Here is a 16,027-nt window from a genome sequence, read left to right on the forward strand (position 1 = left end):
AAGATGGATTATGTTGCAATACTATTATTCATTGGGCTGGTGGCTGTGCAATTGCTCACGAGCGCCTTTATTGGATACATTATATCAACCATATACTGATAATTTGTCTCACGAGTTTAATAAAGATCACTGAAATAAAATAATTGAGACCCTGATTTGGCTACTCATTAATCATATACATAATGATTTCCTTTATATTGCGATCGAATCAGTTAAAAATTTTGTCAGATGAAGTATAAATATACTGATAGTAACTGTTGTCAAGTGATTGACATTAAGATTATTTTATTATAATCTTGTCTGAATTGAAATATCGAACGAAAAATTCCAGCACTCTGCTGTTGCATAGCCAAACGATTATTATAGAACTGTTATAATATTCTATCATGATTAATATTATTACAATTCAAATTTCAACACTTCATATACTATTTATTAGCTGTAACATGATTATTTCAAAACATTGTATTGATTTTTATTTCTATGCATATAGAACTATGTACGTATTCAAATGCTTGTTATGTACTTAAATTAGATATTTATTATATTATACTACACACGGTTTCATAATAATAATAATAATGGCATGACTAGACAACGACTAAATAAGTAAATATACAGATGTTTCGGATATCAAGATTAGATCCAGGTAAATATTTAATTTAAATAATATCAAATTGTTAGTACATTATATCTCTCTATATGGTTTATAATCTCAGTCGATCGATTTCCTTTACATATTACACATCTGATTTGAATTTGGTATTTCTCTATTTTGTAAATTGGCCAAAGATATTCCAAAATCATGGCTTCAGTCTAAGAAATTTTAATGTGCGCTATATGCATTAAATATAGGTTATAGCATTATGATTTGTGCTGTATCACCACGGCAGTCAGTATATTTTACATGTTGTAATGCGCGAAAAAGAGCCTTATCAGATCCTACTCCTTAAGTAGACTTCAAAGAGCTGAGAGAATCGTGGCGTTATTTAATTCAAGCTCTTGGAAGATATAATTATGCGTATTACATTGATTGCTGCCAAATCGTTGAATCCTGATCTCAGCTAACATTTTGACATATCTTTGTTACATCGGAACACTTATTAATAAAAATTTTGAACAAAGAAATATCATTGTAACTAATTCATACAATCACTACTACATGTTTCATTTTCCCGATATTTCAGTATTAATTACAATTTGCAAATCACATGATTCAATTAGTTTATTTGAAGACTTCATCTGTATACATCATTTGTATACAATAATAATAAATATATACCAGAAGTATATTTGCTGCATGGCACCAGAAAGCTGAAGAAAATGTTCAAGCAATTCAAAAATATGAATGTTTACACACAGTGGACTGGGACTACACATTGTCGGTAATAAAGTTTGTGCTTTTATATGTAGAAATAAACATTAATCAACAAGTTTTAATAATATGTAATACGCTGGTTCGAATTTATCATACCCATGAAGCTCAGTAAACTCTTATGGAAAAGCTCTATCAGTCACTTTCTACCATTTTTCTTCTAAAAATATATTATACCAAATCCCTCAGTTCCAAAAATGAGTTTCGCAAAAAAATATAGTATATAGTATAATATAAGTGGATATCATATTAACGTAGAAATGTCCGGCTTAGAGAAAAGTGAAATTCCGAATTGTAGGATTTGTAATTAAATATAAGACACATTTAGATTTGTATTGTGAGATCTAAGAATATACCAAATAAAATTACATAAAATCTCATCTTTGTATGAATATGATATTAGCAGACAAAATTCATCGAAATTTTCAAAGATCTTTGAATGGAAATATTTTCCACGTTCCCCAGTATTACACCTAGACGATATTTAAGATTAAAAGACCGATTTGTCAACGTGATTCTTTGCATCAAAATGACATTGACTAAAGCTTAGCTCAATTAAAAAGGGTTCAAATTTAATATTTTGTATGATCCAACAGCACAGTAAAACTATCAAATATAGTAGAGTACTCATCGAAAGCGGTAAATGGCAACACACACATCAATTAAAAAAAAAAAAAAATTAAGAGACCTATGTTCTTCTGCTGCTAAATATTTCTAATGTAAACATAAAAAATTCAAAAGACGATATTACATCGCTTATTAAATTCTTTAGCAATTCAGCATAGGAACAAAATTTTCAGTCTATTACGTTAGAAACAATTGGTGAAATATACAACTTTTACTCATCGATTGCCAGATCAAAATTTAAACACGAGTATAAATACATTATTTGAATAAATAATTCGATGAGTCGTAACATTTGACTATTGCATTGCATCATCTTAGTATAGTTGGTGCAAAGAAGTAGGTATAAAATCAAGGATGAACAATAAGCCTTGAGAAACTTATTGACCATATCAATTAGCGATAGCTAAATACATTACTACTGAAAAATAAATAGTGTGTGTGTATGAACCGTATTTTTTATGAATATACATTTTACACTTTGATGCAAGAATAACATACACATATACTCCAGACAGATGACAAAAATCATCAATCTTTTTTTGATCTCTCGTTTACCTCAAAAATTTCCTTCTTAAATTCGTTAAAGACAGATATTTAACTACGTGTTATTTGACATATAAAGCTTATTAGGGGTGGGTGATTTCTTGTAAATGACTCGTAAATTCAAGTCAAATTCATTGTAAATCAAGTAATATGGTTAGTTACTGATTACGATAAAAGAATCGTGTGTATATCACATTGAAAGATGTTGATAATAATGATGATAATGATAATAATAATAGTAATAATAGTAATAATAACAATAAAGCCTGGTTAATATTACAATAATTTATACGAAAATCGATAACATCGCCTAATACTTTCCGACTATATACGAATATCGTATTAATTGCCTAAAACATGATTTAGGTGACTTACTTACTCAACACGAGTGGAGGAACTTGATCTTACATTTAGATCAGCTGTGCAATTTACCGTTGAGTCGTTTTATACTCTTGTTATTACCACAGCTGCTGTTCAAACTAGTATTGCCATTCTGCTGTTTATTTGTTTTTAGACTGAAAACCTTTATGGCTCCCAATACCATTAAAACAAACCAATACATCTGCGGCAGCAATAATATCGCAATGCTGATCTTACAGCCACGAGGCAGAGCCATTATTGCCTGTAATAGAAAATGTGTAATTCAGTTTCTAATCAGTCAATTTTCTGACTATATTCACAGGTGAAAAAAAACTTCATATTTCTGGAAAAGTTTTAATTATTCTGATAATATCTGAGGCAATTCAATAAATTCTAGAGAGGTTCCAGGGAGAACTAATAATTTTTGGAAACTTCATTTTCTACTGAAAACCATAAAAACTCCCGAGTTTCTGACTTCTGACTTCGTCGCGTTCGAGATAAAAATCGAATTTCTTTCCAAGAACAACTCAGAATCTTCCTGACCTTCAATCGAAAAAACTGTGAGTTTTCGTCTTTCTGACTATTTCTAAGTCAAGTCAAATTAGAAATGAAACCAGACCAATTTTTAAATAAAACTTATATTTTTCAAAGATGTATTTCATATCACAAATCTGAAAAACACCAAGTTCCGGTATATCTGTGTATTTTCTAATCATACGTTGCGTTAGAGAAAACTGGGATGTATTTCTCAGAAAAATTAAGAGATTTTTATGAAACAATTGAAATAAATTTTTGGCATAGAATTTGAGATCTTTCGAAACATTCGTAAAAATTGTGAGAATTTCGAGACTGAGAAATTCACATTTTGGGTGAATTTGTAAAGATTTCTATAAATAATTTTGTTGAAGATTGAGATTAAGGTTCACATAAAACTCACCTCAAAGTAAGGCAAACCAACCAGTTCGCTGTACAAGTAGCAAAGATACGGAAACATCGCCACTCTGCATATGAAGAAGGTCCCTATCATAATCAGTCCGTTGGTCACGTATAATTGAGTGGATTTCATCTGAAGTAATAAAATGATTATAGTACACAAGCTTAGGCTTAAAGCTTTATAAAATTGTAAGGAAAAATACACATCACTGACCTTAAGTCTACTTAGTATTCCTCGCATGGATACAAAGGGTGTACTGAGTTCCATGAGATAAACAAAGCCAAAGATGCAGTCACCTAGACCCCCGCGTAAGTACTGAAAATAAAAAAAGAGAATGCTGAATTTTGTCCCAACACATTGGTGAATCGATCAGACTGAAATTAGGGCCACGACGAACTCACAACTATGATCAAAAATCCAAAGCTGCCGATGAACAGATGATGCATTACAATGACTGGTTGTTCCTTGAGATAAAGTCGAACATTTACTATGTGACCAGCATCAGATTTTTGGTCTTTTTTGTGCTCTGATATGCTGGCGTGCACTCGGTACATCGACCAAATATCATAGAAGAAGTAGGAAGCTCCGAACCAAGCATATGCTTCACTCATGAAATGAGACGCGTGAAGGAATGATCTTGTGCAAGACCACATGCAGACTATAGAACCCGTTACACAACTCAGCGCAGCTTGAACGGCGGAGACGACTCTGCAAAGAGAAAAAAGGACACCGATGATTATGAAATTCAAACACACCTTTTCTTCGTAGAACGAATTTCTATAAACTTACTCAGAATCTGAATTTCTGACAGTATCATAAGTCTTTTAAACAATTTCTAAGACAAATTCTAATTACTTTGAAGACTTTTGTCGAAAATTAGTTTCAGCAGGTTTATGAAAAACCTTGATATTTCTTGAACATTGATTAATATTAAAATTATGAATAACAGAATTAAAATATCGAATTGAAAACTATACTTTTCCTGAGTTTTCCATGCCAAACAATAGCCCCTGACATTTCTCGGTTTTCCAGATTTTTTAGAGAAGTGATCAGCTGGTATTTTCTAGAAATATTCTAATTTTTATTAAAACCAATTCTAATGTTCCATATCGTCAGAAAATATACAGAAACGTTAGGATTCAGATTCTTCAGATTTGTAAGACCAATGCAAAATTTCCCTAAAAATCGATCCAATTTTCAAGTCTAACTTGACTTAGTGAGAAACAGTCAGAAATAGTGAGCAGAACAAAAACTCCCGAGTTTTTCAGAATGTGAATATAAAAAAAAATTTGGAATGAATTTGAATTATTTTCAGAGCTCGGTAATGATAAGGAATAGTCAGAAATTTGCAAACTTGGGGTTTTTTACGTTTTCGGTAAAAAATAACGATCAGAGAGAATATGAGTTTTTTAGAGTACTCTGGACTTTCTTGAAATTGCTAAAACATTATCAGATTTATTCAATCATATTTCTGCTTAACTGTCTGAAATCATGGTATAATTCTGAGAAATTTCCATAAGAATTATTTTCACCAAGAATGGAATGGAGGAATTATTAATATACTAACTTGTTAGATATCTCTAAAACATCGGGTGACGTCAGATGGTACTTCTTCCTGATGCGAGAACCAGTGCGGGTTCTCAGTGCCATGTGATTGAGGAAGTCGAACAGGGAGAGAAAAAATATGAATCCCAAAGCGGACAGACAGGCGCCGCGTCTGAAGCTGATCTTATCTCCAGGCTCTAAAACAGCGACGGAGCCGACAGCGACTCCCAACGAACCGACAGTTGAAGCAAGTAGGAGTGACATGTCCCCGAATTTATTGTGAATCTGAATTAGAAATAATCGAGAGGTTAGTAAAATTTTCTTCTTTAAAATCATCGAAAGTGTATAGAAAGTAAAGGAACATGATATAGCGTATTACATGTGATTGCGCAGTTAAAGCGCAATGCTGATCAATCGTTGTCTCGTTTTCTTATTTAAGTTGCCCAGTTTTAATTATTGTCTGTAGTAAATTCCGTGATTGATAACGATCCCAGGTTTTCCAAACAAAATTTGCCGTTCTTCTGGATAAATTTTTTTGACTAGTAGAGAAACGAAAATCCAAACAATGAATTAATAGATATAAGTTTTCAAAATAAGTATTTTTTACGAATTGCGACTCTAGTTGTAAGAGAAATACCAAAGTTTAAATCGAATCCTTTTGTTGCAAAATTTTTACTTTTGTCATTTCATACAAAGCTAAAGTTATTAACGTTAGTATAGCGAAACACTGATATATTCCAAATTACAAAGTTAATATTCAACACTCTACGATAATAAAGGAAATAAGTAATATAAAACAAAATTCTTATTTAATGTAGTATGGCGAACAAAAATCAGTGGTGAAATGACGAGACAAACAATTGCAGTACAAGCGAGACCGAATAAAGCTTGAAAATCTTCCACCTTAAAATACTCTCAAACTTTTACACATATTATGCCCATTAATCTTCAATGAAACGGAAAACCCACCCAAGATATGCAACATTACAAAGAACATAAAACCCAATCGTACAAAATTTCCTTGCACCGTTAGAGGAAGACGCGTAATATTCTTCTGTTGCGTATTTTTGTTTTCAGTATTAGACTCACTGCTTGTTCACTACCTGTTTTATATTGCACGAAAATTTTATACAGAGCTTATCACTTTGGCAAGAATAGACGAAATATCCCGAGGAACAGAGATGGTTTTTTTTGCTATTCTGTGTTTATATTGAAAATATTTGCGTAACATAGAATAGATGTAGATGATGTTGGCACATGACAGAGTAAACTTTATTGGAAGTTGTTATCTCTGTAATAATAAAACAGCAGTAACATGAGAGCAGTTGAAATAGCATCGCTAATATCACTAAACGTGTCACGTAACTCGTTGTCATTGCACCTTTCGTTATTATTATTCATTGCCTCAGAATATATAGTATCAGCAATGGCGATGATACATAAAGTCGCAGCTCGTGAAGCAAAACGGATGTTAGAAGTGGTTGAATATCACACAGATTGGTACGACTGACATTGAAGTCGTCAAGTAATTAGTGTCTAAATTGATTGCGAGGCTCTAGTCAATTGTATCTGGTTTCAGAATGTCACAAAGATTCTATTTTAGTTATAATACACGAAGTTAAACTACCTTGGATTATTGATTGTTCGAATGAAATACTGTGATTGATTGATTGTAGTATCACCGAGTTAATAAAAGGTACTGTAGTGTACCTCTGGAGTTGTTAATCTCGTCAAGCCAAGGTGAAAGATTACACTGCAGATACCATTGTTTTCTAAACTAAGCAACTGATACCATTGTTATTGTTGCACGATTGAGGACAAACAGACCCCACCACTGGAATCCAAAATCAACAAAGGAGAAAAAAAACTGTTTGAAAAATTCCCAACAATGGTATTTATGTAATTATAGAAATGAATCTTAGCATATTCGGATAACATAAGCTAAAATATCAAAAATGTGAGAAAACCTTTTATACTTACAATGGCAAAATGATTAGGCACTAATCAAACATACCTCTACCAATTATCCGAAAACACTCAAGAAAACTCATATTATAGTATAGTTGTAATGCACAAATTTCTTTGATAACAGCAGTCTTATACTTTATCAATGAAAAATTAATTTTTACCAACAGCAGAGACATGTAGTTATAAAAAAATTTTCCAGGTAATCTCTGGAGATCTCTACAGTAAAAACAAAAACATTAGAATCGGATAAAACAAGCCAGGGTTTGATAATTTTTAAGATCCTAATTACGAAATCTTTTCTGAAATTGTTTAAATCTTAGCCGTGTTATTTGAATTTTCTCAGATTAATTTCTGTCATGCAGTGGGGAAGGTTTTTTCATTGGAGTTCACTATCATTGGTGCGGATAACATGGCTTAAAATTCATTTATTTTTTCTTCTCAATGATTGGTCGTTAAGGAAGTAATAACAATATTTCTAATTAATGAAACTTAGTTTCTGTTGTCCTGATTTACGAAAGATGTAAAATATAATTGGCTGATATATTGATCTCTTTCCAGCCAAATGTTTCAAATTTTTACATTTCATACAACCGACTAGGCAATTTGCCAAAAACTTGGAGCCTGAAGATCGAAGAATTGTTAGAAATACATTGGCAAAGATGAATAAATTACCTCAGTCATAGCGGACATACATATGAATGGAAACAAGTATGCTTAAATTCACACGCTGTACCTCATCTTATCATTTTACTTATTGTCCGTTGGCTGTTTAACCAATTTATAAAACCACTTATCATTCAAACATGCTCTTAATAGGCCTTTAAGTCGCTCATGGTAGTGTTAAAACCTAGCAGGAACTTCTTTTGGTTACCGACCTTCAAAGAGCGCTAAAAATGAAAAAAATTTTAATATTCTTAAACGATCGTAAACTTTCAGAGAACACACAATCATGTGTTTATACAAACGTTGACACGAATCGCATTTTTCGTTATTTATAGGGAAAATAAGAATAGGGTCAGTCATCGAGTAATCATTTCATCTAGAGGAACTTCATTTTATAGGACTAAAAAACAAATTTGGGACAGCAAGAACGAAAGGTTAAAATTCTTAAAACTCGTTTTAGTTTACCATTAATTAGGTATCGGCGACCGTTACATAGAATATTCAAGTTCTTTTGATTCTTATTGTCACGTCATTATTCTTATTTAGTGCAAGATGTAGAATCATCACTAGATTAAAGTTAGTAACGTTAACACCGTGAAACATTGGATGAAAGTCACTATTTCGCTATTTCAAAACAACTTTGAAGCAGTTGAGTTTGCAAGTTGATCAAACCTCATTTTATTGCGATTTTTACAATTTCAGAAAATCCCAAATTTACGAAACATAGGTTTTTCCTGAAATTGCGTAGCTGTATTGACCCTACTAATGTCAAGCTCGTGAATTGTTGAATTAGAATTCATGCCACTACAAAGAGAAAGAAATAAAAGCCACAAGAAATATGAAGCCATCACAGTTAAGCACTTTTTTTATACTCTCTGCGTATGAGTATTATTTTCAACCTGGTAAGTGAAGCAGGAAAGAACCATCCGATTGTTCAATACGTTAATCATTGTCTTTTGAAAAGCTGAACAATGAATATAAAATGCATCGGGATGTCTCGATAAATGGAACAAACGCAAGTTAGAGCAAAGTGAAAGAAAAAAATTTTTTTTTTGGGTAGACGGAAGGGGAGTTAAAAAAATACATGAATAATTACGAGGCTCAGCCAACAATAAGCCGGGTAATAATCGGGGTGAACGACTTTTGGAAAGAGAGGTTTCCCTCAAAGGTTGTTTAAACGTGATGTGAATCGCTTTCTTTTCTTCTCTGTGCAATTCTAATACAAAATCAACAATTTCAAATGCGATTTACACAATCATTAGTGCTGAGTTAATCGAACCGAATAAATCAATAATATTTTTCGTGAAGGGTAATAAGTAGTCTCAATGCCCGGCTGACAACCGGTAAGAAATTATTTCACATCATATTCCGTGAATTGCGGTTCGTTCCGTATTTGAATAACATGGAACGATCAGAATAATCCTGACTCAGACTTGAGTAGCGAATTTTGATACGATATTCTTGCGCAGATCAAAGAGCAGTGATAAAATGAAGTGAAATATATTCGACAACGCTTACCTCTTTGTTTTTGCCGGAATTATTTATGTGCACCATTTTACCACGTCGTACGTTTTTTTTTTTCTTATTCTTCACCGCTCGACTGCCGTCGATCCCGTTTAGGGTTTTCAACCAGATAAATCGCTATTCTCACAATCTCTGTCGCTCTCTCTCTCTCTCTCTCTCTGGACAATTTTCACCTATTCATTTGACATTTTCTTACATATCTAAGCGTATGAAATCTATCGCGTCTTCTACTGACAACATTTCGTTCGATAAATAGCTAACAGCTCGCTAGTTTCGCTAGCACTCTGATGTTTCATGAGCTGCGAAATCCACTCTACTGTCCCACAAATCCAAAGTGGAAGGGGAAGTCGTTCAGCTCGAAAGAGGGTTTCAGCGCTCTCTGTGCAACTTTGTTAGAACTTGGAACTTTGATTTGCCGATTTTACCAACCACCCTAGGACGGAAAATTTTACCGTTCTGCAAGTCGGTTTGAATCGCAAGTTATGAAAAGAGTAAACAACAGTTACGAAATCCCTGGCAATGTTATTTGCGCCAATGATAGTGAATACCAACGAAACAATATATTTACTGGGCCATTGGAACGGATCTCACTGTTAGAAAATGTCAAAAGACGTTGATTAAGCTTAACTTTATCAAACTGGAACCGCCAAAAAAATAGGCCGATTATTTGTTGCATTTGTATAATCCATATAAATTTCAAATGAAAACATATAATAGCAATGTAACAAATGATCTGCGATAGTCATACTTGACAAATACCTAGACTTTTCAGGATATTTTTCGCAACAGAATACGTGAGCTTTTTTCTAAAATCAATTTGTTTTATGTAACGTTCACATGAGTCGGTGATTTTCAAGAAACTTAAATCCCCAGGTACAACCTGGCACTTAATTCGAATAAGTACAATTTTGAGAGCATCTACTTGCATCTTATTCCTGTATATAATAAGATTTTTTAAATCGGCAGCGCTGCCAGATTTCTGCAAGACACTACGATTCACAAGTTGAAACAGAAAGATACATAGGTACATGTACACAACCTTGCACTCAATTTTAGCCTCTAATTATCGTTTGATTCCAGTGTATCAGTTTTTCGAAATCTATCGTCCTTCGCGGATTTTTTGTTTTGGAGGTTCCCGCTTGAATTAAAAATATCATGAGCATTCAATTTCTTAATGAAGTGTCTAATTAGTACGTAATTAGGAACTTTAGATTCATACAACTTATAATAAACATTCGAAAATTCTTACACTATAATAGTTATAATGCACAAATGTAATTGTTGAATATCTGCTGCACTTTTCTGACAAAAATCTATTTATATGCACTCTAGATGTAAATTGTTTTTGAAACTACTTTAGACGAATTTTTTCTATCTCTGTAGGGAATGAAATATCAATTCACAATAATCAAACCTTTCTTGATATCATAGCTTGTGTTATTCAGACCTCTCAGATGCATTTTTATAACGTAGTAGATATTCTCTTTTGTGTTGACAATCGTTGTCGCAAATAACATAGTTAAAGATTCTTTCAACAATCTTTCCTCTTATCTTAGTATTTCATTCAGGTCTTAAGATAATTAATGTAGAAGAAAATTCATAATAATGCTCGCATTTGCCCATGTACCTCTGGTTGAGACTTACAATTAGACGGGATGTTACAATGGAATATGAATGAAAACCACAATACAGCAAGACAGTTGTATTCTCCACCAGGTCTGTTTTCTTGTTCAAAGTCCTAAGGGAGTAAACACAATGACATTAAATTTTTGAATACTTATTAATTTACATTGTTATTATCATTAGTGATCACTGCCTACACATATTGTCACAGGCATGTACGGTTTCAATTTACGTTTACATGGAATTATTTTTTACATCCCTTATAAAAGTATGAACTAAATAAACTTTAGTGCACTAGATATAATGATAAACAAAAATGATCCTTATAACATTTATCCTCTTCCTCTTCCAGGTTGTGAACCTCCTGGTTGGTTTTGCTGATTCAACCAAGGGGCCGAACCCGTGCCTCTGCCTCTCTGGTTTTGACCTCGTCCCCTGCCCCGTGCTAAAAATAGATATATTCGGTGATAATTTGCGTTGGAAAAAGAATATTGATGCATAAAAGTGCAAAACTTGTTAGAAAAATGAGTCTCTGAAACATTGCCAGTCAAACAGAAATATGAATTCGAATCGGATTGCATTCCACATTGCTGAAATAAAATGTTCAGTAGGCCAAAACATGTTTACGGACTTCGATTTTGATGAAAAACTGAAAGATTCTAGATCTATTTGTATTGGTGTGAAAAAACAAACCCTGTGCCCGTAGTATTGCAGACTTTCCTCTGCCCGCAGTGCCGGCGCCTTTGCCACCGGGTCTTTTGAACATCGGGGCATTTTTCAACATATCCGGTAATATAAGGAACCTTATTTTTGAGCCCCTAATGTAAACGTTCTCTAGCTGGCCTACGCGTCCATCGCGATAAGTGACGGTCAGGTTTTGCATTTGACAGTTCATGTTGTCTTCGGCTTCTATTAACTTTCCGCGGTAAACCTCGCCGGTGTTAGTTTCACAGGTTATAGTGTGACCTTCGGCTTCGTGAAGTACTTTAATTGGCACCCCGATCGACATTTTGACACTTATGTTCCGATAATCGACACTAAAATCTCACTAGCTCACGAAAAAACTGGCGATTGAAACGGATTTATACCCGTGTGAAGTCTGTGTCGTTGCATCAACGTTTGTCGACGGACGCCAGCCACTTTCGTTTCGTTTACGAAAATGGCCGGAGAGTTACTTAGTTCGAATTTTGGCCACTTGGCTTATCGTCGGCATCATGGGTCGGCATCACGGCTTACTTTAGAGCATATAATATACTATACATGCTCCAATACCCGTATTCAGCCCCCTGACACTCACCACTGCTCGTATACTAAAAAATTGTACGCGTTTTGTCCCCGTTTTTTAATTTCTCTACGTGGATACACTTCAGATGCGTATTTTACTAATTTACGGAGTGTGTTTATAAAACGGAGGCTTATAGGTTATGATTGCCGCCCTTTTTTTTTACATTTTATAGCGGAAATTTCACTTTTTTCCGTAAGAGGCGCTCAAATCGCATTTAGACAATTCCACTTACGGTACCTTAAAACTGGGGACAAGTTTTATCGCAGAGTGTTGTCTCCTTCCTACTACTCCGTGAAGGAATCCTTGTTCCTCAAGGAAGGAATATGAATACGGGTGTAAGAGTAATCCCACTCAAGTGGCATCGGAACCGTTGTATATGGAGGATTACAAAGAAATGAAATGTTTCGTTGATCAAACGGACCTCGTTTCTTTCGCTGGTAGATAGCGCTGCAGTCGCACAAGGTCAACACTTTCGGACTTTAGAGCATATAGGATTAGGCATGAATATATATGAGTAGGTTTTATGTGTACGTAGCTGCATTTTTTCGAAAACCCTATGATAGCTTGATCTCTGGCAAAGAATTCGTTCTTGTCCATCTCTGTCTAACCCTCCGTGTCACCAAAGTTCCCAAAAGTTGTTAGTCCAATCAATTGCAATCAACTTTGCCACCATCTTGTGCCAAGTCTTGAGCAAGTTCATCAGCATCCGATTGGCCAAGCTCAGCCATTTTGTGGCGAAAACAGCACCAAGAGCGGTTTGGACACACATCTATTTTGGCCGTGTTCGAAAATTGACTGACAGTACTGTCAGCAATCTTTTATCTCTTTTGCGCTACCAAGTTCGTGGATAGCTCTGACTCTGTCCTAGGGAATTTTCAGTACTGTCAGTCAATTTACGAACACAGCCTTTTTACATACATCCCCGTTGACATCAGTCGATGTCAGCGATTTCAGCGGCTATAAACTAGCTTTAAAATCAGGGCTTCTTCTACCGCGTAGATATTTAGGTATTTAAATACCAATTTCAGACTTGTATACCCTGTATACAAAGACCTCGCTTAAGGCTCAGTCTCACAGAGCACGGTGCGGCAACACAGATCCAGCAACCAATAAGATTGCAGGTTTTTGGAAGCGCGAATTCCGCTGCGCCAAGAACGAATGCATGCCGCGTCGCGGCTTGTGAGACTGAGCCCTTAGGCGTTAGTGATTTAAATTAATTCTTGGAGCACGTCGCACGTTAACTGAAGATGATGTATTGCGTACACTTATGCTCTAATCGTGAAATGCATGTTAGCCGAAAATAATTTCGGAGAAATTTCGGGAAATGAAGCTATGGCTGAATTTTTTAAATCCGATTTTTATATCCGCAATATAAAATAAAGTTTTTATTGAAAATTATATTACGTGGGATGAATATGCGTAGGTATATTTATACGTTTCACAAATTGTTTTACCTTTGCCGTTGGTTCATCACATGCGTGCGTACCATTTGTTTGCCTGATTTGTAATTATCTACATACCTATAACATTTTTCCAACAAAATCCTATCTAATTTACAACAAGGGACATTTACACTTTAAAATCCACTAGAATTCTCGGCTAGATATTTTTTTTATCTGTAATAAATTAAACAATACAATTGAAGTGTGTTTTGCCCGATTTGTGATTACCTACATACAATATTTTTCCAACGAAATCCTATCTAATTTTTAACAGGGAACATTTAGCAATTTAAAATTGACCACAACTATCAGCCGGATATTTTTTTCTTTCCTTATTTAATTAAACATATTGTGTTTGCAGGATTTGTAATTACCTACACACAATATTTTTCCAATGAAATCCTATCTAATTCGTAACAGGGAACATTTAGTAGTTTAAAATTGATTACAACTATCAGCCGGATATTTTTTTTTCTTAATAAATTAAACATATTGAACTCAACATTGCAGGAAAATTCTAAAAATTGTTGATTGATGTTAATAGAAGTGTGAAAAACAATTAATAATTAACATGTAGCTCACTCTTCAGAAAAAGACAAGAGCCATAAAATGAACCTATCTTACAGCGATTGGATTGAATTGTAAGAGAAGATAATTTACAATTTATTGGCCAGGTCCGGATAATGACTTGTCCATAAACTTCTTCTTGGCGAAACACAGCCACCATTTGCTGGGCTTTCCATCTTCTCCATAAACCTTTTCTACGACTCTAATGCCAGTTTCCTGGCGCAACTGTTGTAAATATTGCCTCATTAAATCTGAAAAAAACCATTACAACATTTAGAATATAATTCATATTTGTGTTACACTTGAAGTAATGGTAGCAATTTGTGAAAAAATTAGGAAAATGTGTTTGATTTTGTTATTCAATGGTCTTACCAGCATCAGACGCAGTATTTGGCTTAGCATAAACAGAGTTTAATGGGAAACCGGCTTCTCCTGGAATATCAAATTTGGAAATAGCCAAGGTGTACATCTCATTGGTTGCCTGATTTTTGTTTGCACATTTCTGTAATTTCTTCAAGCATTCAGTGATGTACAAAGTGATGTAAATTAAGACTCGGTCAGCTTCGCTCTGTAGAATATTTAAGGGCGAAGAAGTGGTAGTAATATAAGTGTACAGTACATACATTACTTAATGTAACTATACAAATTAAAAAATTACCTTAATTTCGTAGGTTCGAAAGAAAACATTTGCTTTAAAGAAATACAAAGCTTCGTCTATTATATCTAATTCTTTGTTACTGAATGACGGTGCTGGTCCTCGAAACTGGGTTTTGAACGGTAGCAATGCCATGTTGCCAACCGTTTGGTTATTTTCTAAAAAACTTGAATGATATGCCTGAAATTTTATGCAAAATTGGTATGATAATGTGAAAGTGAGAAAGTCTATCAATAGTAGAAAAGCAAAACACGTCAGAATTTATTGACACGGTAATAGCATGTTGACAGTTAAATTAGGTTAGGTAAAATTATAGTCCGTGATTTACTTCAAGAGTAAATCTGAAGTGATCTTTGACTATCAACATCTCGTTAGTAGGTCGATTGGATCAAGGTCAACGACACTGTTAAATTGTGACCCCGTGTTATGATTCATGATATCAAAGGGATACACCCATTTGACAGCTCCTGAATGCGGAAAACCAAATCGACAATTTCAAGACAGAAATAAGTCTTGTATTACTAATTTGAGTAAATTGAAAAGGATAGACTCACAGGCATGTTTGACAGATACTTTTTCGTAGATTGATTATCTTCTTAAACATGAAATTAAACGCCGCAAGGGTGGAGAAATTATTACAGGCAAACTATAATCTGGTGGGGTCTGGCCAGATATCGCTATATCATGTATGTCAGTAGTGGAGTTATACTGTCGCAATACGTATAAAACCGTAAAAGTCACACATGCGCAGAATGCCTCTACCAATCTTGCTGAAAGTCACGTGACTATCACACATGTGCATTAGGGTGTTCGTTGAAAGAAATATGCTTAGCTGCCCGCAGCACTCCGCTGGTGGCCGCGAGTCGAATCTTTGGAAAAAGCTGAAACTCCAATTCAAATTTGATTGCAATGACCA

The 16,027-nt window shown here is 34.2% G+C and overlaps 3 protein-coding genes across 8 annotated transcripts; all 3 read right to left on the reverse strand.

Annotated features, from left to right (window-relative positions):
- Positions 1 to 411: 411 nt before the first annotated feature.
- LOC107223338 (TLC domain-containing protein 3A) lies at positions 412 to 9,831 on the reverse strand. 5 transcript variants are annotated; one of them, XM_046730371.1, is made up of 8 exons: positions 9,534 to 9,831; positions 8,228 to 8,239; positions 5,764 to 5,923; positions 5,407 to 5,669; positions 4,241 to 4,547; positions 4,053 to 4,154; positions 3,843 to 3,971; positions 412 to 3,167 (listed from the first exon to the last, which is right to left on the reverse strand). In XM_046730371.1, the coding sequence occupies exons 4-8, from the start codon at positions 5,646 to 5,648 to the stop codon at positions 2,961 to 2,963; spliced, it is 987 nt and encodes a 328-aa protein (XP_046586327.1). In that variant the 5' UTR covers positions 5,649 to 5,669; positions 5,764 to 5,923; positions 8,228 to 8,239; positions 9,534 to 9,831; the 3' UTR covers positions 412 to 2,960. The 5 variants fall into 5 exon arrangements, with proteins under 5 accessions (XP_046586327.1, XP_046586326.1, XP_046586325.1 ...); XM_046730370.1 differs by having other exon boundaries at positions 8,086 to 8,239; XM_046730369.1 differs by having other exon boundaries at positions 8,025 to 8,239.
- A 1,395-nt stretch (positions 9,832 to 11,226) lies between these two features.
- Positions 11,227 to 12,552, reverse strand: LOC107223326 (small nuclear ribonucleoprotein Sm D3). 2 transcript variants are annotated; one of them, XM_046730372.1, is made up of 3 exons: positions 11,856 to 12,552; positions 11,493 to 11,607; positions 11,227 to 11,277 (listed from the first exon to the last, which is right to left on the reverse strand). In XM_046730372.1, the coding sequence occupies exons 1-2, from the start codon at positions 12,169 to 12,171 to the stop codon at positions 11,495 to 11,497; spliced, it is 429 nt and encodes a 142-aa protein (XP_046586328.1). In that variant the 5' UTR covers positions 12,172 to 12,552; the 3' UTR covers positions 11,227 to 11,277; positions 11,493 to 11,494. The 2 variants fall into 2 exon arrangements, with proteins under 2 accessions (XP_046586328.1, XP_015518461.1); XM_015662975.2 differs by having other exon boundaries at positions 11,227 to 11,607; positions 11,856 to 12,549.
- A 1,258-nt stretch (positions 12,553 to 13,810) lies between these two features.
- LOC107223324 (actin-related protein 2/3 complex subunit 3) lies at positions 13,811 to 15,825 on the reverse strand. Its single transcript, XM_015662974.2, has 4 exons — positions 15,666 to 15,825; positions 15,115 to 15,291; positions 14,829 to 15,024; positions 13,811 to 14,707 (listed from the first exon to the last, which is right to left on the reverse strand). Exons 1-4 carry the CDS (start codon positions 15,669 to 15,671, stop codon positions 14,553 to 14,555), a joined length of 534 nt encoding a protein of 177 aa, XP_015518460.1. The 5' UTR covers positions 15,672 to 15,825; the 3' UTR covers positions 13,811 to 14,552.
- Between the last annotated feature and the right edge of the window lie 202 nt (positions 15,826 to 16,027).

This window comes from Neodiprion lecontei, chromosome 2, assembly GCF_021901455.1.
Source record: "Neodiprion lecontei isolate iyNeoLeco1 chromosome 2, iyNeoLeco1.1, whole genome shotgun sequence".
NCBI classification, from domain to species: Eukaryota; Metazoa; Arthropoda; class Insecta; order Hymenoptera; family Diprionidae; genus Neodiprion; species Neodiprion lecontei.